Raw genomic sequence first — 27767 nt, forward strand, 5'->3', positions numbered from 1 at the left:
AGTAACAAGAATGTCATCTGTGTACATGGAAGGACTGAAGATTGGGTCACCAGCTTTGATGTCCAAGTTTAGTTTATTGCTTATCCTTGCTGACAGGGGCTCCATCATCAAAGCCATGAGATGTGGCAATAAGGGGCAGTCCTTGTGGGTTCCATTTTTAATTAAAAATTGGATCAAACCGGTGTGTTGCAAGAACAACCACAATCAAACTATAATGCTGCAGTCCCCTGTAAAAAACGGCCTCTGAAGTAGTGATGTCCATCGAAAATCCACTGCTTAGTGACCCATGTAATGCCGCCTGCATGAATGCCCCCCCACCGCGCAAGCAGCCGCTGCAGAAGAAATCATTAGATGTCACCGACCATCGAATGCTTTCCCCTGCCTTTGCAAACATAAGTCAGTCTCAACTGATTTATATTTGTGGCCACCGGGACAAGGACAGGGCAGTGAACTGACGTCATGTGACGGCAGCCACCACCGTACCCACGGGAACGCCCAGTGTTTTCGTGGACACACCCATTAAACGGTGGGTGTTCCCATGGCCCAGCACCGCCATTGGCCCTCCCTCCCCGCTGCGACTGGCTGGCGAGTGAGAAACTCACCGCAGCCGATCGCATTGAAATGCGCAAACCCTGACCATCGGAGCAGAGGCCAAATTCGGATAACTACAAATGATCCAGAACTGGGCCCTACTTGATGGACTATACCGGAGATGGCGGATGCCTGGGGCTTGATTCCTTTTAATACTAAGGAGAGAAATTGGTCTGTAGGTACTAGTGCTGGGACCTCCTATTCTACCTGTCCTTGAAGGATTGCACCATAATGCAGTGACTTTATGCCACTACAAATCCCTTCCCTGATGTACAAGAACTGGAATGCCCACTGTCAGGGTCATTAGTTATAGAGTGATTTCGTGCTGATGCGATTAGGGTGCAAGGGTAGCATATGTGCTCAGAAAGAGGGAGTGACCTGCCATGAGGGGGCGTGGCCCAATCAAAGCCACTATTAGGGGTGTGGCCTGCTGTTGACATAACTGATGGCCGCAACATTCAAGACAAAAAAACAACTATTTCTTAGTGCAAAGGCAGTCGTCAAAATCCATATAAAAACATGGCACATATCCTAGCAACAGACTATGCAATACATGATTATATGACAAAAAAAAACAGCACTGGGTTTATAAACCTTCCAAACAATAAAAATTAATGGATGATGCAACAACTATGTATCAATAGAACAAAATTTAATGATATTAATAGTAAGCCTCTGTGCTCCAAGCCCTGAATGGGCACCTGCATGTACAGCAGCACCAGTGTGGTTCACAGGGGGATCCAACTGTGACCACTGCTCTTCCAACAGAGCTTTGCGATGCACCTGCTGTAGAGCTCATTTGCTCTGTCCCAGGAGTCCTGCTAACATCTACCATCAGCCTGTGGGAGATGGGACACTAGTAAACGTTGATTCAGAGTATATCATTTATTATTTAAAGTGGGGCACCAAATTAAAACTTGCCTCCCAGTGACTTGGCTAAACTTACGCTTCTGACAGTATGACGAGAAAATTCATGTTAAAACTCACACATCTCTAAAGTATAATACATTAAACAATGTTAAAAATATAATGACCCAGAAACGTCTGACCTACTTAATGGAACACTGTTCCAAACTAAACATATTATAATCTATCATATCATATATTATAATCTATTATAGTTTAGTGCATTATTTTTGTTTACCATATTTTATGGCTTACTATTATTAATATTATCATTATTACCCATTATCTTGTGTGCACTGTATTGTTTTAAATTCATCTATATTTTCATTTCGCTTTTAAGAACATTTGATCAGCTTTACCTTATCAATATCCTTTTTCCACCAAATTTATAATCTGAGTTATTGCCAGGGCAACCTCGGTTGAGGCTTGGTGGGAATGGGCTCTTGAAGAAGATGTAATCTCTAAACACCAGATAGATAGTCAAAATCTCTTAGAAGGTTAGCCAAAATATCCCAGTATTTCTCCTGCTTAGATATTATGTACAATAGATCAACATTTACCTTGGAGAAGTCAAATTGATCTCAAATAAAGGGTTTTTAGAAATGGAGATTGTGTCCATAGCAACCAATGACATTTTACCTATTATTTATCTAGCAATTTCTACACACAGTGCCATTTGGGCTATCGATTTTGACTATATAATCAAAATCGATAACAACTTAGTGCAAATTGCACTAAATCGAATCAAAAGTAGATATAGACTTTAGCTTGGCATGCAAGCATCCCCTTCTGCTAATTCACTCATACTATACAATCTGTCCACAAACGGGATGTACTAAAAGGAATGTCAGTGGTCTGCTGAAAAGGAATGCCAATTGACTATAATGGGAGAAAATGACATTTATATGTATATTTCTGAAATTATTGCACATATCAACTAGATTTTTGGTACACATCTTGCTAAGACCATTACACATATGTTACATGCAGAATGGCACGGAATGATGGCCTTTTCATTTTCCCATCCTAAAGCCAAAATAGCATTAAAACAGCTCCATTATGCGATATTAAGACACCGATGTTACGGTGATCCCCATAGCGCACGCGCTCATCCTTTTCCAAATAGGCCCACCTACACCTCTACTCTTGTAAAAATGTCGCCTGGCGTGCAATGACGGCTGCCTCCTATGGAATGACGGCCTTTTAATTCGCCATTTTGAACTCCATAACGGGCCTGATGGAACGGAGTACCAAATGTAAGTTGGGGGGCCCAGGTACACTACTGTTTGTTGGGCCCGCTGTAGACAGCCTAAACTCCCCCTCCCACAGCCTAGCTATAATCTCCCCACCATCACAGTCGAACCCTAAAACACCTATCCCTAATCTCTGTACTAACTTGCATGATTTTTTGCGATTATGGCCTTTTTCGCAATGTCTTTCTACCAGCTTCCCTTCCTATGTCACTCTAGCTCTCCCCCCTCTAATGTCACTCCAGCTCTTCCCCCTTAAGTATCACTCCAGATCTTCCCCCTCAAGTATCACTCCAGCTCTTCCCCCTCAAGTATCAATCCAGCTCTTCCCCCCTCCAGGGTCACTCCAGTCCCAGCACAAACATACCTTCTAAGCTCTGCCTAAAAAAGCTCCACTCACTGACTCTCTCTGCTGCTGCTCTCTACACCCTCGAGGCGCGAAGTCATGACGTCACGTACACTGCGCCGATTAGAAAGAAAAACTAAAATCCCATTTACGCCGCCGCCGTCGTGTAATGATGGGAGAGGGCTCCTTCTCTACATGCTATCCGGCTCATTTCTGCAGCAGCTCAGGTACTGGACAGCCCATCAACGGGCCGTACAGTGACCGGAGTGTGTGGACCACTGTAAATTTGCTTTTCAGCCGGAACTAAATTTCTTATTCATGTTTCGCCCGGACGTGTTTGGCAAACGGACAGCGTCTCTTAGTAGTTATACATGATGAAGCTAAGGGCGGAAGTGGCTGCTGAATGACATCTGGCGGGGACTGTGACCTCCCGATGCCAGTAATTAGCTTGAGGGGGGACACATGTAGTAGCCGCCTGCAGCAGAGAAGAAACCCCCCGCGCCCGCATCTCAGGTGAGTCGGACGCCTTTCCTAGGACACCTGCGGTTGCTTGAGGCTATACACGTCATTGCTGTTTAGGGCAAACCTGTTGAGGAACTACAAATTCCAGCATGCAGCTCTCCTGACATGGCTTGGGGCTATGACATTGCCAGCATAGTACATATAGGTAGTCTGACAGCTCTTTGCCACCTACTAGATGTTTCTGGCAGGCTCATTATTTATTATATCCTAATTTATTATATTTATTTTGTTGTGACAGACAAATTGTATTATGAAGCCAGGGCAGGTCGTGTAGGGCATTTTTCTAGCTCTTAGCATTATAGTAAAATGGAAAATTGTTCGGTTTGCAATGTGTTCTTGTTACTAGAAGCCGCTGTCCCCAGGAAACCGTTTGTAAGAACATCACATCCATCACAAGCTGTTCTTTTTTCTATATTATCTATTTTTTCCAGAACAGTATGTTAAACCATTTAGATACATGAGCATATTTTTTAATACCAAAATGCACTTGACAGCAGAACTTACTTTGATCTTCTACATTTGAAATCATACATAGTCAAAATCGTCCGTAGCCAAAATCACATTGTGTGTATGTACCTCTAGTGATGTCACTCAATACACCAGGCATGTCCAAACTATGGCCCTCCAGCTGTTGTAAAACTACAAGTCCCATCATGCCTTGCCACAGTTCTGCTATTAGGGAATGTTAAAACTATGGCAAGGCATTCTGGGATGTGTAGTCTCACAATAGCTGGAGGGCCATAGTTTGGACATGCCTGCAATACACAGTATCTTAGTGCTCTTCATACAGCACAGAGAGCATCCCGGCGAAAACCATAAAATAGAGAGCATTTCAGTAACCGCCGTCAAATACAGAAAGCAACCCAGAACCCACCATGTAATACAGAGAGCGTCCCAGTAACCACCATACAATACACAAAGCATCCCAGTGACTGCCACTATAGTAAGCATCTCAGTGACCACCATACAACACATGGAGATCGGCAAAAAAAGGGGGCGGGCGCTGACGTCAAATGTATCCCCTTCTGATCGAGCTTGAATTAGGTCCTATGTATTTTAGTGACTGCGCTCTGTCATTTCACTCCACATTGGCCCACTTCTGAAGCTGATCTATTGATCTTTGTATAATACTAAAGGTTACTAATAGACTGCTCTGTCTAATGTCCTTAAACACAATAAATGGGGTGGATTCAATACATTGCGCTGAGTTAGACTAATCAGCGTGCTGGTAAGTCCGACTAGTGGATTTCTGCTCGCACCCCTTCTGGAGTGCGGGCAGAAATCCTACATACTAGGGCCGCAATGCCATTTGGTTCTCTAGCGCATTGCAACCAGCGCGAGTACCGGAATTCTCCAACTTAGCTCTGGGAGACCCCTTCCGGTGATCTTCACAGTGCTGAGAATACAAATAATATAAAATATGCCTAATTTTACTTAAAATAAAAGCAGTGAAGAAACACAATCATTAATGTGCAAACTATTATTAGTTATGGAAAGGTTAAGCCAGTGATCGGCAACACTTCAGGGGCACACCGATTAGCCCAGTAACCTTAAAAGGCATACAGATTACACTTAAGCTCAGCAATAACAGAAATCAATACATGTAATTAATGAAGACACACCTATGTGTGATAACATTAGCAGGCGTGTTACACACTGTAACAAATATGACCATAAAGCCGGAAGGAGCTAGGGGATGTATGTGAAGGCTCGGAGGGCCTCCTGCTGCCCATTACATTATGCTATATATCTGAATATCACATAAGGTATGAGTAATTAGTCTTAAGGACAAACGTTTTTGTTTTCTTTAAGTACATGCAGTAACTTTTGACTTTTCTAGTGCTGTTCTGCACTCATACTCATACCTGGATGAATCATTTACTTTTGATTTAGTTTTATATCAATTTTGATGATTTTACTTTAAAACCTAAATATTCCTTAATATTCCAGTAATTCGTTTTGAGATGTTTAAAAGCTTTTCTTAGGGGCCCATTTATCATTTAATATTTGCGGTTAATTCCCTGAAAACACCCATTGTAGGGGGTTAGCTGCAAATATTAAGTATCCCCCGAATGTATCAGGAAGGCCCCTGCTGTGCGGGCAGCTGACAGCAGCTGAAATCCACTGACGTCAGCTGCCCGTCCCCTGCTCCCTGGTCATGGGCGCATTAACATGGGACAGCACAGCATTTTCATGGGAACGCCAATGAAACGCTGGGTGTTCCCATGGAACTTTCCCCGTGCGAATGCGATGGGGTGCAATAAAATCAGAATCGGCCCCAGAGTGTGAACGGTGATCGAAAAAATCCTAGTCAATAGAATAGGCGCTAACTAGGGAACGTGTACCCTGGTTGGTGCCTTTCAGACATCTGTGCAACCATGCTAAAACCCTTGAATCTTGCTATGTCTGAAACATATATAAGGGCCTTGTTCAGAGTGGGATACTGTAGCGCCCATATGTGTGTCTCTTGCCGGTATTGTTTCTGTGACCATACAAACACGACTACAAGCTCTTTCCTGATGGACAGCTGTGCGTCTGCATGGACAAAGGCTTAGAATCCCACTTTCACCTTCTTTAGATATTCATATACCGCTTGTTGCATCTTTTAGACGCAGCTATTGGTTGCACCAGTGAAACTTTGACCTCATGCTAGGTGCAGATTGTCCGTCAGTATGACATCTTCTACGTGGCCACATAGATCGAGAGCTGTCCTCTGCTGTAATTGGGGTCTAGTGGATTCATATGATACACACACAGGTTGTCCTCTTCCTCTCCTGCACTTGACATTGGTGGAGACGTACACTGCAATATCAGGATAACTCTCCAATACTGGGAGCAATTATCTGCCTTGCTGCTATGGATTATTCCATATTTGTACATTGGCAGTAAACAATCTCCATTGAAAACGGGATCCTTGTCGATCTAATTTTAATGAAAAGATGGAAGACAAATGCTTGTAAGCTTCCTGCGTGATTTGTAAATTAAATTTTAACAATTTTTTTTGTACAGTTGGTATAAATATAAACGCTTAACTAAATTGAAAATGTGGTTTATAAATGGCTGTCCCTTTAATCAACTTTTTTTTTGTGAATTTGCAGTTACCATGGCGATAAAGATCTTCTTTCCCACCAGCTGCTCATCGGCAGAGAATGGGCTGCTTATTGGACGCTGGTTGGGGGAACACGGGTCAGCCGTGGTATTGGCCACACTGCACTTTCCCTTCATCCCGGCCCATGTGAAGAAATACCTCAGCCAGCTAGAGAAGATGACGGGGCTCAGCCTATCTGTTCTAGGAACCTGGAGCCACAGCAAGGCAGAGAAAGATGAGAAGATGGAGAACTTCCTGGGAGAGCTAGGTGGCATCTTCAACCACAAGCCCTGGTTGCGCTTGTCCAGAGAGGCCGTCAACAAGTTCTGGGACTGTAGGGTTGAAAGGGTGGAGGACGAAGCCTCGGAGGACGTGGTCTTGGTTTACTATGATCAGAGGAAAGTAATGCTTTCAGAGCTACAGTCTGCTTCTGAACATTCGGAGATAGCTGCTATGTTTAACACAGTGGCCAAAAATCAGACTCTCTTTGCCACGGACAAATATGACGAGGGACCATTGAAGCTAACACACTGGCAGTCTGAAGGAGTAGAGGCCAGTATTATTGTAGAGTTGACCAAGCAGGCGTCTGTGCCAATGTGTGCCGTCCTTTCCTTCTTCGTCTCGCTGGTGACCAGCATTTGTAACCTCAGGTAAGCTCCATGAGATGATCATTGCAGAGCATGTACTTGTTGTGAATCCTCAGTTATAACAAAGCCTTCTGTAGGTCCATGAAGTTATGCCATTCATAAAATTAAGTGTAATCTAGTTTTTTATTTTTAAATCGGTCATAAATGATTCTGGACTTCCAGGGTGTGAACACAAATTTACCAACATTTTAAATTAATATAAAAACGATTCTACCAGCAATTTGCGTGTTTTAGCCCTGGAATCACAAAAGCGATTAAGATCATTTTTAAATCAACCCAAAAAAAATCATTCAGCATTGACCAAAATTGACCTGCAGTACATATTCCCCAAACTCTCTCTTTTTTTTTTTTTTAATGTTTAGCCTTCCTTACAGTAAAGAACCCTTCTTTCTGCTGATGGTAAAACCCTCTGTGGGAAATTTACTAAGGTGTGAGTTTTGCTTCACATTGGATGTTGCGGTACTTGTGTATTATCTGGGCGCCCGATGTTGAAATTGTATGCCACTACCGAAAGCATGCGATGCAACGCGATTTGACGCGATTTCCCTTGAAATTCCCTTGAAGACAAAATCGCGTCGCATTGTATGCTATTGTATGGTATACAATGCAATGCGATGCAACGCGATTTTGGCTAAATGCCCCCCATTTTTATATGTACAGGCACCCAGATGCCTGTTTCATATGTGAAATGGCCCCCCAGACCCCATTTTTAATTGTATACCCACCCTGATGGCTAAATGCCCCCCACTGTTAACGCCACCCACTATCAACGCCAACCCGAAGCGTGGCGAGCGCAGCGGTACGCGTCTTCCGACCTTTTCATACCCCCACTATCCACGTCGGCGTGGAGTTGATTTTATATAGTGTGGCGAGCGCAGCGAGCCACCGAGCCCGAAGCGTGGGAGGGGACGCGCATTACTTCACAAGTATTACGCGTCCCCTCGCTGCGCGCGCCACACTTCGGGCTCGGTGGCTCACTGCGCTCGTCACACTATATAAAATCAACTCCACGCCGACGTGGATAGTGGGGGTATGAAAAGGTCAGAGGACGCGTACCGCCGCCCCTCGCGGGCTCGCTGCGCTAGCCACGCTTCGGGTTGGCGTTGATAGTGGGGTGGTGTGGGTATACAATTAAAAATGGGGTCTGGGGGGCCATTTCAAATATGAAACAGGCATCTGGGTGCCTGTACATATAAAAACTGCGTCAAATCGCGTCGCATTGCATGAAACGCGATTTTAAGGTGCGATTAAAAAAATTGGCTGCCCAGATAATACACAAGTACCGATGTTGCTATGGGCAACCAATCGGACACTATCTATTATCTTCTAGAAGGGTCTAAATGAATAAGTAGATTCTGATTTTGTTGCCCATAGCAACATCCCATGTGAAATAGAATTCACATCTTTGTAAATTTCTCCCTCTACATTCTATTTACGGATAATGTCCTCTGTGTGGTCCATAGTAAGGGTGCCGGATGGGGTCCCGACAGTCGGGATCCCGACAGTCATTAACCCGACGTCGGGATCCCGACTGTTAAAACACCGACGGCCGGGTTCCCGACGGCCGGCGGCTATTTTCCCTCGTGGGGGTCCACGACCCCCATAGAGATAGAATAGGTGGCGAGCGTAGCTCGTAGCGTAGCTCGCCACCGTGCCCGCAGCGTGGCGAGCGCAGCGAGCCTGCAAGGGGCTTTGTTGCGCTGGCCACGCTGTCTGACGCCAGGCAGTCGGGATCCCGACGTCGGGATAATGACTGTCGGGATCCCGACTGTCGGTGACTCATACCACACCCCCATAGTAACACATTGTTTGATTTATAACAAATATGTGTGTGTTGATCTTGGATATAGTCATACATTTATGTTAAAAGGCCCAGCAATGCCTTTTTTTCTTACGGAGACTTAGGGCAGCAGCGGGTTTATCTAGGCCAATACTTGTGAATTTCTACTGCTGTGTAATTGAGAGTCAATTAACCTATGCTATCACAGTATGGTACGGCAATTCCAAATGTTCTGACCGTGGTTCCTTAGACAGAGTAGTTAAGGCTGCAGGAAAAAATATTGGCCAACCCTTGCCTAGGATGGCAGACATTTTTTCTAAAAGGAGTAAAATTAAGGCTAATAAAATGATTTTAGATCCTCGCCACCCTTGTCATTCTCTTTGCTCCCTGTTACCGTCTGGAAACCGGTACAGATGTCTAGGTGGCCGCACTAGTCGGCTGCGTCACAGTTTTTTCCTTCTGTTGTCTCAGGTTTGAATCGGAGTATGTGGTCTTTGAGTATTTCCTCTTTTTCTCTCTTAGGGAATCTCACTTGTGCACTTCTTTTAATGTAATAGTGACAGTAACAATGATTTGATGTTATCTATAGGTTGCCTTTTTGCTCCCTAGTGTAAACAAAGCTAGTTTTTCTGACCCCCTCTTTATAATGCAATTCATTCATTCCTTCTAGTGATAAGATTAACCCTTTGAGTGCCAACATTGCTGTGAAAGATCCGCAAAATAGCCGCGAAAAATGCCAGCTTCCCTCGCAGCGACTGTACTTTTAGTATACATAGATACACATCCAGCCAAAGTCCATTCATTGAAGTTTAGTTAAATATTGCACCCAAAAAAGGAACAGTGGCTGTGAGCGGCGCTGGCATTTTTATCAGATATGTTGAGGCTCTCTCACAGAATAAGACCTTTTATGCATGCTACATCCTAATTCAGTGTATTCCTATGTATAATGGTTGCCCAGCCTGTAACACGCAGTAGCATAAGGCTAACACCGTGGCTCTTCCTGTTGCAGGGTCCTGAGCGGACTGCCTCTCTCCTTCCTGTGGAATAAGCTGTCCACCTGTGAACAGTTGGGGAAACGTCTGGAGAACCTCCGCTTCATCAGTAGTTCTGAGAAAGCTCGTGACCATGTGACGTACATGAGGTGGCAACCCCTTTCCTTACTGCTGCATTACATTACTGTACCAAATAGTTGTGTAATGGCTGTTCTGTTTTTATTTCCTTTCTTTTTTTTTTTTTTTTTTTTATATTTTTATTGAATCTCATAAAATAGAACAATGATACAGCACATCCAAACTCGGATGATGACATTACAATCGCATCAATGAAGATCCAAAACATTTTCTAACATTTTCTATAACAGTTCACTATATAGGTAGGACGAGGAGTATTTTCCCGAGTTATCTAGAAAGGTATAGTCATAGAGCAAATGCTGTTGATAATTCTCAACAGGTAGTTTTTAGGATAAACTCCCCATTCATCAACCCGGCTATATCATTAGATTGACATAGTGATCAAAATATCTTAAATCATGAATAAAAGTAAACAGAAAACAAATAAACGAGCTATGAATAATAGCAAGTAAAACATACAAACGGACAATCTGGTCCTACCCTAACATGGCAGGCGACCCAAAAATTGAACCAAAGTACCTGCCCAGCAGCCGTCCCGGAACGCCGACCCATCCAATCGGTGCAAAGGTTATGAGGAGAAGGAGAATCGAGAATTTGAAATAGAAGAGAGGGTGGAAGAGTGAAAAGGGAGGGAGGGAGTATATGTCTGGGTTAGTGTAAGGGTGTTTGATCAACTTATTTCCTTTCTTATACTTCTATATATATACTGGCAACATAACAAATATCGATATATAATAATACGTGTGTGTTTTGTGTCTTCTAGAAAGGCCAACACTGTCATGTCGCTGCTTCTAGACATGGTACTCGGCATCCTGCTGATGTCCTGGCTGTATCGCGGAAACCACATAGGTCAGCTGGCTGACGCACTCATTCCCGTGGCTGACGTGAGTCCTTATTAATTCATTTCCAAGACATACAGTAGGACAGTAGTTCCTCAATTCCAGTCCTCAAGAAACTCCCAACAGGTTATGTTTTCTGGATTTCTTTTTCAAGCACATGTGAGTTAATTTTTTTTTAATCGCTACAACGTTGCGTTCACTATATTGAAGAGTTCATTTGAAATATATATAGCACTGCTCCTAGTTCATGGAAATTGTTAGCTCAAGCTGTAAAATGATCTACTTTAATGTAGTATATTACCGGACTTGCACGGGATGCCGACTACACCTGCAGACTCTAACCGCACACGTTGTGCCACACCGCAGACTCCCATACCCCGGAGTTAACAAGCTTGCCCAGTGCAAACAAAAGGGAACATCGTTACAGTGGTACCAATTCATACAAACAACGGAAGTACCGTGCTCAGGATTCAGGTGCCAGTCCGGTAATATACTACATTAAAGTAGATCATTTTCATGAACTAGGAGAAGTGATATATATATATATATTTCAAATAAACTCTTCATTCAGTGAATGCAACATTGTAGCGATTAAAATCAGTATCTGGGCAGTATTCAATGAGGCTGATTCGCCATGTTCTACGGCGAATGTGTGCTACTTTCGTGTTGTAAGGCGAATCTTCTTACTGAAAAACTAATTCGCCCTATTCAACATACACTACTATGATAGTCGCCGCAATTCACTGTGGTTTTTCACTGTGATTTAATGATCAGATGGCGAATTAATTTCAAGGTTATGTTCGCCATGCTTCACCGTGTAGCAATCGCCATCTTTTTATGGTGAACTGGAATGTGAACTTTTAAAATAAAGGTTGTTTTTTTTGGTTTCAAAGAATCTGTAATTTTTTTCGGTGAAGGGGCATACTATTTTTATTCATGTGCATGCTGCACATGAATATATATTTCATTTAAAATTTTTGGTACTTGTATACCTTCACGGCTCCCATCGCATGCAATATGTAGTGGCATGCGATGTGATGCGATTTTTCTGGGGTTTTTATGCATTTGTTGTAAAAATCGCATGCCATGCGATGCGATGGCATGCAAATTTGATCACAAATGCATCCAAATGCATTTAAATTAGTAGCAAACATGTTAAATGCACCCCAAATGTCTTTTTTCACACTGTACCACCCCCACTATCAACGCCAACCCAAAGCGTGGCGAGCGGCGGCAGTACGCGTCCTATGACCTTTTCATACCCCCACTATCCACGCCGGCGTGGAGTTGAGAATAGAAAGTGTGGCGAGCGCAGCGAGCCACCGAGACCGAAGCGTGGCGAGGGGATGCGGATACCTTCACAGGAATCCGTGTCCCCTCGTGGGATTCACAGCTATCCGTGTCCCCTCGCCACGCTTCGGGCACGGTGGCTCGCTGCGCTCGCCACACTTTCTATTCTCAACTCCACGCCGACGTGGATAGTGGGGGTATGAAAAGGTCGTAGGACACGTACCGCTGCCCCTCGGGTTGGCGTTCATAGTGGGGGTGGTACAGTAAGAAATGCCCTTTGGGGTGCATTTAACATGATTTTAACACATGTCAATGATTTCTGTGAAAAATGGCATCGCATCGCATCACATCGCATGCGATGCGATTTTTTCCTATACGATGCCCATCGTGGGAGCCGTGATACTACACAAGTACCAAATATATATATATATATTTTTTACACATTACAGCCAGCAGTAGGCAGAGAGCCGCTCATTAGATATTCATATATTCACTGCTCCCGCTCATTACATATGCCGAGCGGAAGCAGTGCAGTAGCTCCCTACCCGCGTCCCCTGCCAGCTCTACTAGGGGGCAGCTTATGCTGCCTGTGTCCTGGGGAGCCCCCCCCCCCCACATTCCGGTACAGGCAGGGAGACTTCCATCTCCCTGCCTGTCGCCGCCCCCTGCAGGGGTTAAAATTTGCCATCAGGGGCAGCGAGCCCCTGCGGCGTTGAGTAGGGTGACAGGGAGGGCTGGCAGTGAATGCTCCAGCCCTCCGGAATGAGGCGAATGTGCAGCGAATCCTAAACCGGATTCGCTGCACATCGTGAGAAATGTCATTGAATACTGTGTCTAATTATACACAAAGTGCTCCTGTTCAATGGATATATAATTGTCTCAAATGTAATGTTTTAATATAAGGCCAACAATATATATAGATTGGCTTATCATAGCTTAGTATTGAAAAAAAGCCGTCTTTAATATTGATACATGTATATGTATGAATTCTTTGTCAATGAATTTTTGTTTTTATTATGTTTTTCTTTTATTAGATTGGTATAAATTTAATATATTTAAATTATTTTTATTGAATTCATGGTCAAAACTTAAAATCATTTTTTAAAATACTCTATTTGCTCAGTACAGACAGCGCTCCATAGTGTGTGTGTATATATGTTTGGGCTTATCTTCGGAGGAAACAACACCTCAGTCTTTTGGAGCTGCAGTGTGTATATATGTTTGGGCGTATCTTCGGAGGAAACAACACCTCAGTCTATTGGAGCTGCAGTGTGTAGAGGAGCAAAAGAGGCTAAAGATCTGTGTGTAGTGTTCTTTGAATGTAAAATAGTGCCTTTCTCTTTTCTTTTTCTACAGCGTTATGAAGAACCTGGATGGAATAATACAAAAAAACCTCCATCTTGATGGCTATTTTACGTAGTATTCATTCTAGCACCTGCCATCTTTGAAAACCCATGCAGTTCCTCTTCTCTGCCTGGGGTGTCGCTGTATGCTGTAGTGCTTCTAGCACAGTGTGATCTGTATATTATATCAGCACTGATATGCAAACCAGACTTGTGCTAGAAATACCACAGCAGACAGCGACACCCCAGGCAGGGAAGAGGAACTGCATTGGTTTTCAAAGATGGCGGGTGCTAGAATAAACACTATTACGGTTGAGCAATCTATTTTGTTAAATTCAACCATTTAGTCATATGGTATTGTCAGATAGGGTTCCGTGATGTTAACCATTTTTATGCTGGGCAACAACAGTGATTGCAAACTAATCTTTAAATATTAAATTCTGTTATGATAAATCAGATTTATTTTTCTATTGTTAACTGTCTTTATCCTCCTTAATCTGGTCCCCCCCCCCTTCCCCTATAGCATGTAGCTTTGGAACTCCAAGAATTGCTGCAGTGGCTGATGGGAGCCCCGGCCGGGCTAAAGATGAACCGGGCTTTGGATGAGGTCTTAGGGCGATTCTTTATGTACCATATCCACCTGTGGATCAGTAAGTTACATATCCAACTTCACTACATCACTTTTGTAACTGATTAAATACTTGGCTCTTAGCAGTGGGTGGATTGCTGCCATGATAAAACCATTCGTTTTTAAAGAAAACAACATGGGGATAAGGGAGGAGAGTGAATAAGGGGTTCCTACACTGCAGTCACAGGGTCTGTTTAATACCCCTTTCACACCAGCCAAAATTCCCGGGTTGGCCCTGGGAACAACCCGGGACTAGCGCTGGTGTGAAAGGCTCCCAGGCCAAAATCCAAGACTGATGTGCTGGAATTTCAACCCTGCTAGCTAGCAGGGTTGCCCCCGGGACCAGCCCGGTATACAGGCTGGTGTGAAAGGTACTTACCGGCTTGCTGACACTGGCCTTGGTGATGGTAGTGAGCGCCGCCACTGGGGAAGCCTCCGGGTCACTGCCTGGGGACCCCCTCCCTTATCATCCACCACTGGAGGAACCGCCAGGACTCTACTGCCTGCTGACGGAGCACCCACCTCCTTCCGCCAATGAGCCCAGCCACGTGTTGCTAGCCCTCCGGGAACCGAGAGAACGCAGGGCAAAGCTGGTACGGTTTCCCCATGGGATAACATGGGACCCGCTAATTCCGATCCCCACCCAGTTCCAGCCCCCCCCAACCCCCTTACCCCCGGCATCATGTGGTTGATTTAATTTGAACCCAAATCGCCGGGCCTTCAATCTGATACCGGACATATTGCGGGTAAACCAATTATTTTATTTCTGAAATGTAATTTCATGGCTGTTGATGTTCTTTGAGGGCAGATCTGGTACCAAACAGCCCAGTTTCACTCGAATGTTCTTTAATATGATACAGGTCTCGTGTAAATGGGTCAATTGGTTCTGAAGATATAGCCGGTTAAACGATACAGCTGGTTAAATTGGGGGGGGGGGACACACCACTAGGCTGGTGTGAAAGGGGCCAGCCCGGGAATGTCCCTGCGTGATCCAGAGACCATTTTCTGCATTTTCTGGTGTGAAAGGGGTATGATGTAATGAACCCTGCATTTATTCTGTTCTGAATAAGAATCTCCTTTACTGTCTTCATACATCACTTTCTGCGGTTAGAGACCACAGTGCAGCACAGTGTTACTTATGGGTATAGTATTTGTCAGCAGGGAACTAAGCCATCGTGTAACCTGATACCTCTATGTCTTGCCTGCCGTATCTGACCGCACATTACTGCTTGCAGGTTACATCCGACTAATGTCTCCATTCATTGAAGTTATCCTATGGTACCTAGGCCTGTCTGCCTGTCTGGGGCTGTCCGTGGCTCTGTCCATCCTGTCTGATATTATTGCTCTCCTCACTTTCCATATATATTGCTTCTATGTATACGGGGCCAGGTAAGTGGACGTTGTGCTTCTTCCAACTCACTGTTGTCCTACTAAGCCTTACAGTGATCCTATAGATCTGCTGCTTACTTCTTAGTAACTGGAAGCCGGCTATCCCTCACTGCCAGGAGCTCATCTCCACCAGCTAGCCCGATCCCCAGTCTGTCAGCGCATGCATTGTAAATCTGCACCCCCTCTCGGCGGCCCTGGCTAGTACCTATATTCAGCCCACAAACACCCACCACTTATACCTGGCAGCTAATGTTATGTAACGATGGTCCTGTGTTCTCTTCTTTCCTTTCATCTCAGATTGTATTGCCTGAAGGTGCATGGGCTGTCATCCCTCTGGCGTCTGTTTCGGGGTAAAAAGTGGAATGTTCTGCGCCAGCGGGTGGACTCTTGCTCTTACGACTTGGATCAGGCAAGTTGGCTTTATTTATGTGTGCGTACTTCCTCTCCTCTGCCAGCAGGGGGATACTGAGCAATGCTTTGCTGTTGGTCTATGAGTGTATAATTAATAAACAACAACATTAATTTAGATTATTTGGCCTGTTCTCCTTCTGGGTTGTGCTTTTAATTGTCTACGTGTTTTTAAATAGGCAAAAAAGGGGCCCTTGGTAGATTGCCGTTTGTGGCACCTACCAAACATAGATTACATGTCTGTCTTGTTAGGGTACCGGATAATGAATGAAACACAGAGTTCCATGTATGATTTGTTTATTTGTCAGAAATAGCTAGCCTATGTACAATTGGCCGGTGATAAGTAGTATACATATTGATGAGCTCGTATGTCCAAAATGCGCGTAAATGTAAGATCGATTGCGGTATTGCCGAGCGTAGTAGGCCTTTTCGAGTGGGCAAATCGAGAGCCAGTATTTGCATAAATGGAAGACGCGGACAAATAAGAAGCTCATCCACTGCGTGAGCTGTGGCAGATGAGTCGGTTTCGGCGCATACTTGAAGCCACTTGGGTCACAATATACTTTGTTGCTATGATTGCATACACGTACCGCATGCCAGAACCTCTGCATTTGCTCTGTACTCCATCTCGCCAAACGCCGTAGTTAGTATGCAAATGTGATCGGTGTCTACGACGACGCTGCTGGTTGCTTTAGTCACCGCATTGAAGGGCCTGTGTTGGTCATGAGTGGTCTCGTCAGCTTCGTCTCGATTTCGCAAATACATATCTAACATCCTCAGTCATTTTGGTGGCCTTTCCGAGGGACCCGGCTTCGGAGAAACTGCGCATGCACCATTTTCGTTCTGCATGCTAGTATTCGGACAGGCGGCGGCTCTGGTGCACAGTAAGCTGTGATCCTCGCAGCCAACCAGAATTATCCCCACAGTTTGGGAACCAGTGCACTATTAAAGAGTTTGGGATGCTGTAGTGTAGAAGCACAACTCCACTGAGGATTCAGCTGTCACAGGTTTAAGATCCATAAGCTGGGGTGCCTGAGAAAGCTGTGATCACAGAGTGGTTCACTCAAAATCAACCCAAATATATACTGACAGGATAACACCGCACTCGCCAATCCCAGGTCGCCATTGACAGCTGTTTCCTTAGTGGTAATTTAGGAGTTGTGTCGGTGGTGGTCTCCCCTTTAAAAGCCATGAGTTAGTTGGCAGATGAGCTCTAAACCAGAAAACAAGCCTATACAGGTACGGTATCCCATATCCGTACATCCCATATCCAAATTATTCCAACCCCCCCCCCCCACTTACCAAGTCCCCTGGCATCCACGGCAGGCCTTCAGCATCCTCTCCGGCGTCTCCAGCGGTCGTCACCAGCACGCCTGGAAACTCGCACAATGCATTCCTGGGACCGCTGGAGATGCCGGAGACGGTGCTGAAAGCCTGCCATGGACGCCGGGGGATAACGTGGACGCAAAGGAACCATCAGTGCACCACAGGGGGACAGGTAAGTATGCCTAAAAAAAAAAAATTATTCCAAAAACCGAAAAAATCCCTTATCCGGAATGCTCGTGGTCCCGAGCATTTCGGATAAGGGATACTCAACCTGTACTCAGTATGGCTATAATGTGTCAGTAGTTACCAAGTTCTTAGGAGTCTGATTGTTAGAGTAGGACTAGCAGTGAAATGGGGGTCCCTTGGCGATGGGCAGCGAGCTTAAATGCATTGATCAATCCATAAACTAAAACCCCACTTATAATTTAATAAATTGTGTATTAAGGTGAGTGAGTTTACTATGGTGAGTGCCGATATATGACCGCATTGTTCTGTTAGCTACAAGTTTTATTTTTGTGCCGCAGCTGTTTCTGGGGACGCTGCTGTTCACAATCGTACTCTTCCTGCTGCCGACCACCGCTCTCTATTATTTGGTCTTCACCCTGGTAGGTAACATCCTGAAATGTTATTGTGAACCGTTTTCCTATTTGTAAATGTGTTTTGTTTGCTGTGGCACATTATCTGCCAGCACATCTGTATACAAGCTTTCCTCTCCAGAGCTGAACAAAGGCAGCACCCTGATATTGGAACGGATGACTAGCAAATATTAGATTTGTGAAGCCTGATTACATATAAGTAAATATGGAGCTGGCAGCAACGGTTGTAACACCTGAGCCCAACGGCAAATATTTACTGTAGTGCCATCACTTACATAGCCAGGCGCCCAATCGGGAAGGGAGCAGGGAGCGTGTATTCCTCAGGGTGGGATGTTCTATCCTCCTGTTGCCGAATGTTTCTGGAGGAAGCCGTTTGTCCCTAGAATCCATACTCATAAAGATGCTGCCTATCCGTTCATATAGGCCAGGCATGTCCAAACTGTGGCCCTCCAGCTGTTGTGAAACTACATGTGCCATCATGCCTTGCCACAATTTTACTGTTAGGGAACGCTAAAACTATGGCAAAGCATGCTGGGATGTGTAGTTTCACAATAGTTTGGACATGCGTGTTCTACAGGATGTTCCAGACTTCAGTAATAAACAACAACTGATGTCTCTTCTGGACCCTGCAAAATTCTTACCATGTCTTTCATGAAGCTACAAATGAATAATATTACTGTATATAAAGTTGTTTTCAGTATATTTCTGTTGCATAACAAATCAGATTACCGCCACACAATTCTAAGAAGACTGTTCCCACTACACTTAAAACATGTCACAAAGTGAAGGACAGGGCACGATTTCCACATTCACTCAGCTTAAGGCATTATTAAGTTCCTACGGATGTGTCATTAGTGAGAGCATATTGGGTGTTAGAACCGTTATCAGGGCTGCCATCAGGAATTTTATGGCCCTGGAGTCCGATCCAGTCTACCCCCCCCCCCCCTCAATTGACTTACCATAACCCGGCTCCTTGCTCCCCCATCTCCTTTTCCACCTTTAACTTCTGGCGGCCAATGATGCCTAGTGAGCCAATCGGAGCTTGCGTACCAGCAGCCACTCTGATTGGCTCAAAAGCTAGTGCAGCATTTTAATTGGCCGCCGGCATCCTGGGTTGAATAAGCCTGCGCTCCGGGAACTGCTTTGTTCAGCGCACTGAGCACAGCTCAGCGGAGGCAGTCGGGGGGTTGCAGTAGGCAAAATGAGCTGCCTGGGCCCTTCCAGAGGCCAGGGCCCAAGACAGCTGTACCCACAGCACCCCCCTATTGGCGGCCCTGACCGTAATTACCCAAGTATACCCAAATCCTTAGGTTCGGCAGTCACACAGGTAAAGAGGAGAGAAATGTTAAACAGCAACTTTATTGCACAAAAAATACACACAAGTGCAATACAATAGTCTAAATAACCACTACAAACTGTAACATATTAAATAGTTTCACAACAGCTGGAGGGCCATAGTTTGGACATGCCTGATCTAGAGGCCCACAGGCAACACTCTTGCGGGCCCCTATAATCATTGCGGGCCCCAAGTAGCAAGGAAAGTTCAGATGCTGCAAGAATAATCCTGTAGACAGGCTGGCGTACTGCCATCCTCACTTTGTGTTAAGGATCCTAGCCCCTTGGCCAAGCTCTCGACCGGAGTGGTGGGTTTTTGGGTACACTGGTAACTGTGTCCTAGTCGACTTGACGTTGAAATTTGGGACAAAAAAAGTGAAAAACTCATGTCGACCTTTTGACCGTCGACCTAATTTTTTAAAAAGTCGCTGTGAGCGGCGCTGGCATTTTTAATGGGTATTTTGAGGATCTCTCACAGCAACGTTGGCCCTCAAAGGGTTAATATATATAAAAAAAGGGGGCTCGCTTGCCAAGTTTCACACTTATTTTGACAAATTCCCTTGGCACTCAAAGAGTTAAAGTATGTTATAGGGACCAGAAGTATTCATTTATCCTGGTGCAAAACAACCTACAGCTTGGATGGGCAATAAGGAACCTCTCGTTGTAACACATTTCCTGTGACCATAGCCGCTTCTATAGAAACTAGCATATACTGTATCCCCTGTATTTTCTCTCTGAACAGCTGCGGCTGCTTGTGGTGGTGGCACAGGGCGTGATCCAGATGACCATAGATCTGCTCAGCTCGCTCCCATTCTTCGCTCTGCTGCTGCGCCTGTGTCGCTCTTACCGATTGGCAGGTGAGTCACGCCAATATTTTCCCAGCTAATATACTCGTTCAGAATTGCCACATTCATACAGTGTAATCTGCAGGCTCTGGCGTTGTGGCAAGAACTAGGGCACAGAAGAATAATATAATAATACATCCGTTTTGTGTTAGCGGGCCCTTTAACTACAGTTCCGTTACTTCCGTTTCAGCCGGGGTGAAATTCCGGATACTAGAGCAGAAAAGTGGAGCGCCTCTGAGATTGCTGATGCAGGTACGGTCTACCATAGTATATAACCTGCCGACTATGGACATGTGGTATTTATGATTTGGGCAAGTTCTTATGATTGCTTCAAAAGTGATAAAATGGAGAGTGATAATCAACCAGCCAATCAGCACCGGTCTGACATTTTTCAAACACAGTCTGTTACATGGCAGGCAGGAGCTGATTGGCTGGCTGTTTATCACTCTCCATTTTATCACTTTTGAAGCTTAGATAATCTGGCCCCAACTGAGTAAATACAGTATATAAATACAATGTTGCAATGACTTTATTTAGGAGGGAGGACCCTTTTAATGAGTAAAATTAATCATGGAAAGTCATTAGTAAGTGACGTAGATATAGCTGGTGGTAAATGTACTGGTGTGCACTGAGCGCTAGTAACATGCGGAAGCCTATGTCCCATATTTGTGGTAGCTGCGGAGCATAGAATTTGTGTATTTGTAGCCTATTGCAGCGGTTCTCAAACTGTGGGTCCTGTCCCCAAAATGGGTCCCGCCCTTCTCAGTATGGGGTCACGACTCCATGTTGCTGACCATCAGGCTGATGACTTTTCTAATGTCAGTCAGTGATTCAAGGAGTCTGTTATTTTAGACTCCTCCCATCAGTTTGTGCCTCCACAATGCTGCCATGTATGTGCTGTCTGCTGACTACACGTGTGATGTGATGACCTTCTGCAGTCACTTGCTGCGGTCCTGTAATTATTTTTATTGTCTGATGGGGTCCCAGAGCAAAATAGTTTGAGGGTCCCTGGTCTATTGGGATGGCGAAAATTATATAGGGAGCACAGCGTATGTGAAAGTGACAGGCCACACAAAGTTATTAACCAGGTAACTGGATTTAAGGCCTGTATTCTGGTTCACTTGCAAAGGAAAATTCCTTCTCAAATGGACAAAACCATGTGCACTGCAGGGGGGCAGATGTAAAATGTGCAGAGAGAATTAGATTTGGGTGAGTTATTTTTTTTCTGTGCAGGGAAAATACTGACTGCTTTATCTTTACACTGTAATATAGATCTCACTTTGAAGTAAAACCCCACCCAAATCTAACTCTCTCTGCACAAGTTACATCTGCCCCACCTGCAGTGCACATGGTTTTGCCTATTTGAGAAGGAATTGTCAAAATGACGCGATTCGTGCCATTTTAGCCCGACCCTTTGCCGCGGACCTGCAAAATCTCAGGCTGGGTACACACCAGGACAACCCGCTCACGATGCACATCGTGAGCGGGTCGTCAGTGTTTTCTTCCGACCCTCTCACGATGACGCGGATGGGGGACCCGATTTTTGGGAGCCTCCCGGCCATTCCGGGAGGGTAGACAAGTATATTAGTACATATTTCACAAAGGGATGGAACACTAGATGTTATACAGGTGATACAGATGGTCATGCTATATTTACCTTGGTAAACCTTTGTGTAAGCTCGGGGAAATTATGAAAAACGTTGCAGTGAAAACAGCAATTGGTCAGCATATAGTAGGGGGTATGGGTAATTGGGTTGACCAAATTTAGGTCGACATGCATTGGGTCAACCACTGAAGGTCAACACCTGAAATAGGTCAACATAAGTATTAGGTCTGCAATGGCACGGTTGACAGTCAAAAGGTCGACGTGAGTTTTCACATATATTTTCCCTGAATGTTGACATAGTCGACATGGACACCGGCTGTAGTGCGTCCCCTCGCATGACTTGCTGCACTCGCCATGCTTCGGGCACGGTGTCTTGCTGCACTCGGAACACTATTCTATTCTCCCTCCACGCCGTAGTGGATGATAGGGCATGAAATACTGCCTGTCGGCACGTCGGCTCAAAAAAAATATGAAAAACTCATGTCCACCTTATGAATGTTGACCTTACCATTGTTGACTTAATGCTTGTGTCGACCTTCCATCCCTATCGACCCAGTGCATGTTGACCTAATGAGAGTCCACCTAGTGACCGTATCCCATAGAATCGTATCTGGTAAATTTGAGGGGGGATGAGGAATTGGGAAAGATATGAAAGTGTGAATCTCGTCCTCTTCTCCTGCAGATCAACCCATTACCGTATGGACAAGTGCTTGGAACCTACAGGCTGCCATCTAGCAGATGTTACCCCAAAGACTCCTGGGGCTCCCTATGTAAGAAGCTCTTTGTTGGGGAGGTGATTTATCCCTGGAAGCAGAAGGGAAATAAGCAGGACTGAGCGGGAGCGGCATCGATGTTTGTACCCCCACCTGGCTATTGCAGGACACTGCCATTGCCGATACCCCGGCTCGCTGAGGGTTGGGACCCTCCCAGTGTTCCGCAAAGTTACTTTCCTAACCCAAGATTACACTCCATTTCCTTTAGGTGAAATGAACATTCCTATTGCTGCTGCTTTATTTATAGATACATAATATTCACATGAATTGGAACAAGAACAATAAATGCCTTGCGGTACCAGCCAATCACAAATTTGATGAGGACATAGGTTTATATCAGACATTGCAGTCTGAAATACTTCTATAAGTGAAGGGAATTATTTGTCTGTTTAACTGTTGAAGGCTGCAGCTTTTTTCTCAGTGCTGTTTGCCAATTTAAACATTAGAAAATGACAATGGATATGTAGTGATTATACCAACATTCACCACTAGGGAGCAGAGTATGCGACTAATAATGCCAAAAGTACAGGTTAGAAACAGTGGCCCTAAGTGATCCATTCATCACATTTGTAATGTGATCCTAGCGCTGTGTTAGTGCTCAAGATCCCATTGCAGGACTCTAGAGCACCAAGCAGAGTCACGCACTCGGGTACACAAGCTCCGAAAGAAGCCTGCCCCCTGTGATGTGGTCCCTTCAGGGACCACACCTGCCCTGCTGCCATTTCTGGGGAGGAATCTGGAGGAACCCTCTCCTGGTACTTTTATTTTTTGATCTGCAGACCATTTGCTACAGCATGATAACGCCATCTCTAGACGGTGCTAACTGCGGGGGCCAGTCTCCGGAATGAAATGAAAGTTTTAAGGGTATGAGCCCCAAATATTTGATAAATGGGCCCCTTAAAGACATTCATGCATTGGCCACAGGTCCGTGTCTTGATGGGGCTTTGTGGCTCTCTGAGGTACAGTGTTTTGGGGCGTTTCTCTTGCAATAACCCTTTGAGAGCCAATATCTCTGTGAGAGATATGCGAAAATATCGGCTAAAAATAGCAGCGTCGCTCACATTTATTATATAAATTCAAATAAAAAATGTGTAAAAAAAATTATATTTCCTATAAAAGATAAACATTACAGGACACTGACGAATAAAAATGTTTGCTTGGCAAATGTTACACCAATTTTGACAAATTCACTTGGCACTCAAAGGGTTTAGAAGTGACGGCTGTAAACAATTTGATGCATCCAGTCTTGACCCTTCTAAAGGGGCATACAGATGGGGTGATTTTAGTCCATTTTCTAAGACATTGCTTAGAAATTAAGCATGGATCGCTCTCTGCTTGTATGCCCCCCACGTGTCACCATTGCCAGACTAGATCATGACTACATGTAGTCAAGATCTGGTCAGATCATCAGCGCTCCCACCTGAGAACACTGATTAGCACAGATCACCTATACACATATCGCTGTGTGTGTGTGTATGGACGATCTAGCCGCTGGGAAGCACAAGGGAGATTTCCCCAGCCTGCACCACTCATGCAATCTAGCAGATATCGCTCATCATCATTGCTTTGTGGATAATCCCATCTTCTCACTGGTGCACCCTTTGCCGTCACCTAACAAAAGCCTGTTTGTGAGCAGAGCCAATACCCTTATTAAATGTCCCCAGTACTGTCACTGATTTCAGGGGAATTAATAGGCTGTTGTTATAATGAACACCCGCTCGTTTGTATGTTACATCCACATGTTACATGTGTTCCAGCAACCAACATGAGTACTGGGTCCGTCTATGGTCATTACCTGCTGGCTGTGTTACTGGATTATCACCATTTATGATACACAGAAAAAAACTGTTGGATCTCTTCTGGGTTCCTAGAATTTGGTTTTGTACTCTACTAATCATCTGATATGGTATAGGGGGCTCAGAACAAATACCTACTGACATTGGGACATCAGATTTGGGATGCGGTCATTTTGTCTACACTACAGCATTATGGTAGACAGTCATTAGGTCGACATGGGTCTAGGTCGACATAGGAAAAGGTTGACATTGTTCTAGGTCGACAGGTCATTAGTTCGACAGTGTCTAGGTCGACAGTCAAAAGGTCCACATGGGGTTTTTCCCTTTTGTTTTGAGCCGACAAGTGCCGACAGGTGGTATTTCATGCCCTACCATCCACTAGGGCGTGGTGGGAGAATAAAATAGTGTGCCCGACGCATTACGAGCGCAGCGAGCGATGCAAAGGGGATGCGGTGCACTTTAAACTGTGTCCATGTCGACTGTGTTGATATTCAGGTAAAAACAGTGAAAAACCCCATGTCGACCTTTTCACTGTCGACCTAGACATTATCGAACTAATGACCTGTCGCAATAACAACCTGTCGAACTAATGACCTTTCTACATAGAACCATGTTGACTTAGACCCATGTCGACCTAATGGTGTCGACCTAATGACTGTCGACCATCATGCTCTAGACCAAATGATCCCAACCTATCAGATTTGTTGTGCACCACTAATCTATGCAACCGATAAATCCTGCACCCAGTGTCCCTAGATTGTATTAGAATGTATCCTTTTTTATTTAAACGGGTCATTTGTAGTTTTGTTCCTCCTCATAATTGAGCAGTGATGTTCTGTACACTCCCTGATTTACCTGCTTGGATCCTGGGTGCCATTTAAAACCGGATTAGGAAGCATTGTTACCGTGCGTGATCCCATAGATCTGATAACGTGCCGCCGGATTAGAGACCACTGTTATCTTCTGAGCAGTTTATCTGTGTGTTGGTGTGTTCCGCGGAATAGCCATTTCGTCTGATTAATAATTGCACTGATGTTTGACTGTAATTGTGTATTTATATTTTCAAATCTACCTTTCGATGGATTTAGATTCCTATTTTTAATCAATGGAGATGTTTTGTGAATCTCTTTTTGTATACCTTTTAATTGTGTTAATTATTTAACAAACAAAACAAAAAAAATTAAATATAGTTTCACAATCTACAAGGACTGACTGGTTATTTATATGTATGGATTATGTTTGGCGAAACCGGGCCCGAATCGTATAGTGTCTGTGGGCCTTTACTCTCCTTCACTGGACATCACTGGGAGACTGATTGGATTAAGGGTATACAAGATGCAAAGTATCCTGAAGAATCCTGCTATTTACAAAGCCCATGACAGCACCACACCTTTATATATCTCACGTTCCATCTCTATATACTTCCCTTAGATATACAGGTACCTCCTACCTCAGACCTGCACCTTGCCTCGCCTAGCCTGTGAGATTTTTCTAATTCTGCAACATTACAGGTTATAAGAGGAAGGTGATATTAACATACAGGCAACGGGAAGGGAAACCCCATACTTAGAACAGGGAAAAGGAGGGTTATGTGGGATACACACCAGGACGACCCGCTCACGATGCACGATGTGAATGGGTCGTCAGTGTTTCTTCCGACCCGCTCACGATGACACGGGGGGGGGGCGATCCGATGGCGACCCGCACCCATTTCCAGATCCCACCTGCTGCACGTAGGATCTGAATAACGACTGACATCAGATCGGTAGCGGTCCACACAAGGGCACCATAAACCATAGGGACCATACGTTCCTGAGGAATTCATATATTAAATCAGCCCTCCTTCTGCAACTACTATAGTTTTGGATTGGGAATGTCACTTCATACATTACATCAGCAGAACAGGCCTTATTTATTTATTTATCGTGATTCCATAGGTTCATGTGGTCATTGAACATGCAGAATGCTGGAAACTGCAGCTCAATGTGATTCTTTCAGCCAACCAGTCTTGTACAACCAGGATGTGATTACTTGCATCCTGTTACTTTTCTTCTGTGAGATCACAATTAACGTATTTGTGCAGATTAGTTTATTTAGCCTTGTGCCGATTGAGGAGAGCTGTCAGTCATTGGCATAAATAAATACCATTTCCAAGTTTGAGACATATTTAAAGTCTAGCTCTGATGGATCTTTATTTCAGGGCAATCTAAAATAAATGTTGTGTCAAAATGATCCTGCTGCTATTCCGGTAAAGGACTTTTAGAGATGCATACTGTGTTTTGGAGAGCTGTTTGGGAGGACATTGATACTCTACTCCAGGTGGTACATGCCCCCAGGATACTTATGATGGCCATACATTAGAATGATTTCAGGGCCGAATACATGATTTTGATGGCTTGTGCGATGTATTGTGTGTATAGATGCCAATCGCGGGGTATTTTTTTCAATCCCGGGATTCGGTATTGAAAAATACCTAATCCCGGGATTCCTGGGATACACGGGATTGAGTTTGTCAATATAATGACAAACTTTAATCCCCCTCTGTCCCCCCTAAACCCAGTGTCACTTCACCATCAACCGGTGCGGGAGCCAGGTGGGGGTGGTCAGTAGCACGGTGGCTGTGATTGGGAGCCGGGTGGCGGTGGTCAGGTGGCAGGCAGCGGTGCAGGGGCTAAGTGGCTGTGATTGGATGGCGGTCGGGAGGTGGGCGGCGGTGATGGCGAGCCCGGTGGCAATGATGAAGCAGGGTGGTGGTTTGGCGGGGGGGAAGGGGGGGTGGAGAAGCAGACATCTGGCACAGAGCAGCACGCCGGGGTTTGGGAGCAGTCGGGCAGCGTCTGAGCTGGTCTTTCAGCACTGCCTGGCATTGATTTGCGCATGCCTGGAAATCCAGCGACGGAGCTGCATTGCAAAGGACAACTCTTATCACAAGAGCTGTCCTATGCGTTAATAATCGCATATTTTAGTGCATATGCGGTAAGTAAGGGGCAGCAGGTGTTAGTGTTGACAAATGCGCACCTGAAAAAGGGAATGGCCTTGTTACACATCCTGACTGACGAGGGCTATTTTCCCTCGTGGGGGGTTACTGACACTGAGGTAATGGTATCAGTACTAGTACCCTATACCCCTTGACACTGGGGTAATGGTATCAGTACTAGTATCCTGTACTACCTGACACTGGGGTAATGGTATCAGTACTAGTACCCTATACCCCTTGACACTGGGGTAATGGTATCAGTACTAGTATCCTGTACTACCTGACACTGGGGTAATGGTATCAGTACTAGTATTCTGTACCCCCTGACACTGGGGTAATGGTGTACTAGTGTTCTA

At 44.8% G+C, this 27767-nt stretch overlaps 2 protein-coding genes across 4 annotated transcripts in view; one reads left to right on the forward strand and one right to left on the reverse strand.

Moving 5' to 3' along the window:
• The window catches only part of ASB8 (ankyrin repeat and SOCS box containing 8), a 28275-nt gene extending 24932 nt beyond the window's left edge, over positions 1 to 3343 (reverse strand). Inside the window, exon 1 of one of the 3 annotated variants that reach the window (XM_083152910.1) lies at positions 3152 to 3343. The gene's annotated coding sequence lies outside the window, so the exon portion shown is untranslated. Of the gene's footprint in view, positions 1 to 1856; positions 1879 to 3114 lie in introns of those variants that run through there. The other 2 variants (XM_083152909.1, XM_083152912.1) reach the window with 2 other exon arrangements.
• On the forward strand, positions 3264 to 25596 carry PIGQ (phosphatidylinositol glycan anchor biosynthesis class Q). Its single transcript, XM_083152907.1, has 11 exons — positions 3264 to 3606; positions 6714 to 7353; positions 10140 to 10271; positions 11024 to 11144; positions 14256 to 14382; positions 15596 to 15749; positions 16047 to 16158; positions 18008 to 18088; positions 20157 to 20271; positions 20450 to 20511; positions 22548 to 25596. Exons 2-11 carry the CDS (start codon positions 6719 to 6721, stop codon positions 22698 to 22700), a joined length of 1692 nt encoding a protein of 563 aa, XP_083009033.1. The 5' UTR covers positions 3264 to 3606; positions 6714 to 6718; the 3' UTR covers positions 22701 to 25596.
• The last annotated feature ends 2171 nt before the right edge of the window (positions 25597 to 27767 follow it).

Source organism: Crinia signifera, chromosome 7, assembly GCF_055691185.1.
Source record: "Crinia signifera chromosome 7, ASM5569118v1, whole genome shotgun sequence".
In the NCBI taxonomy this organism is placed as follows: domain Eukaryota; kingdom Metazoa; phylum Chordata; class Amphibia; order Anura; family Myobatrachidae; genus Crinia; species Crinia signifera.

Excerpts from the sequence above, each read along its gene's own strand:
- PIGQ (XM_083152907.1), top strand. The coding sequence starts at position 6,719 with ATGGCGATAAAGATCTTCTTTCCCACCAGCTGCTCATCGGCAGAGAAT. Across the intron at positions 10,272-11,023 it reads GACCATGTGACGTACATGAG|AAAGGCCAACACTGTCATGT; the intron begins GTGGCAACCCCT and ends TGTGTCTTCTAG. Across the intron at positions 18,089-20,156 it reads ATTATTTGGTCTTCACCCTG|CTGCGGCTGCTTGTGGTGGT; the intron begins GTAGGTAACATC and ends CTCTCTGAACAG.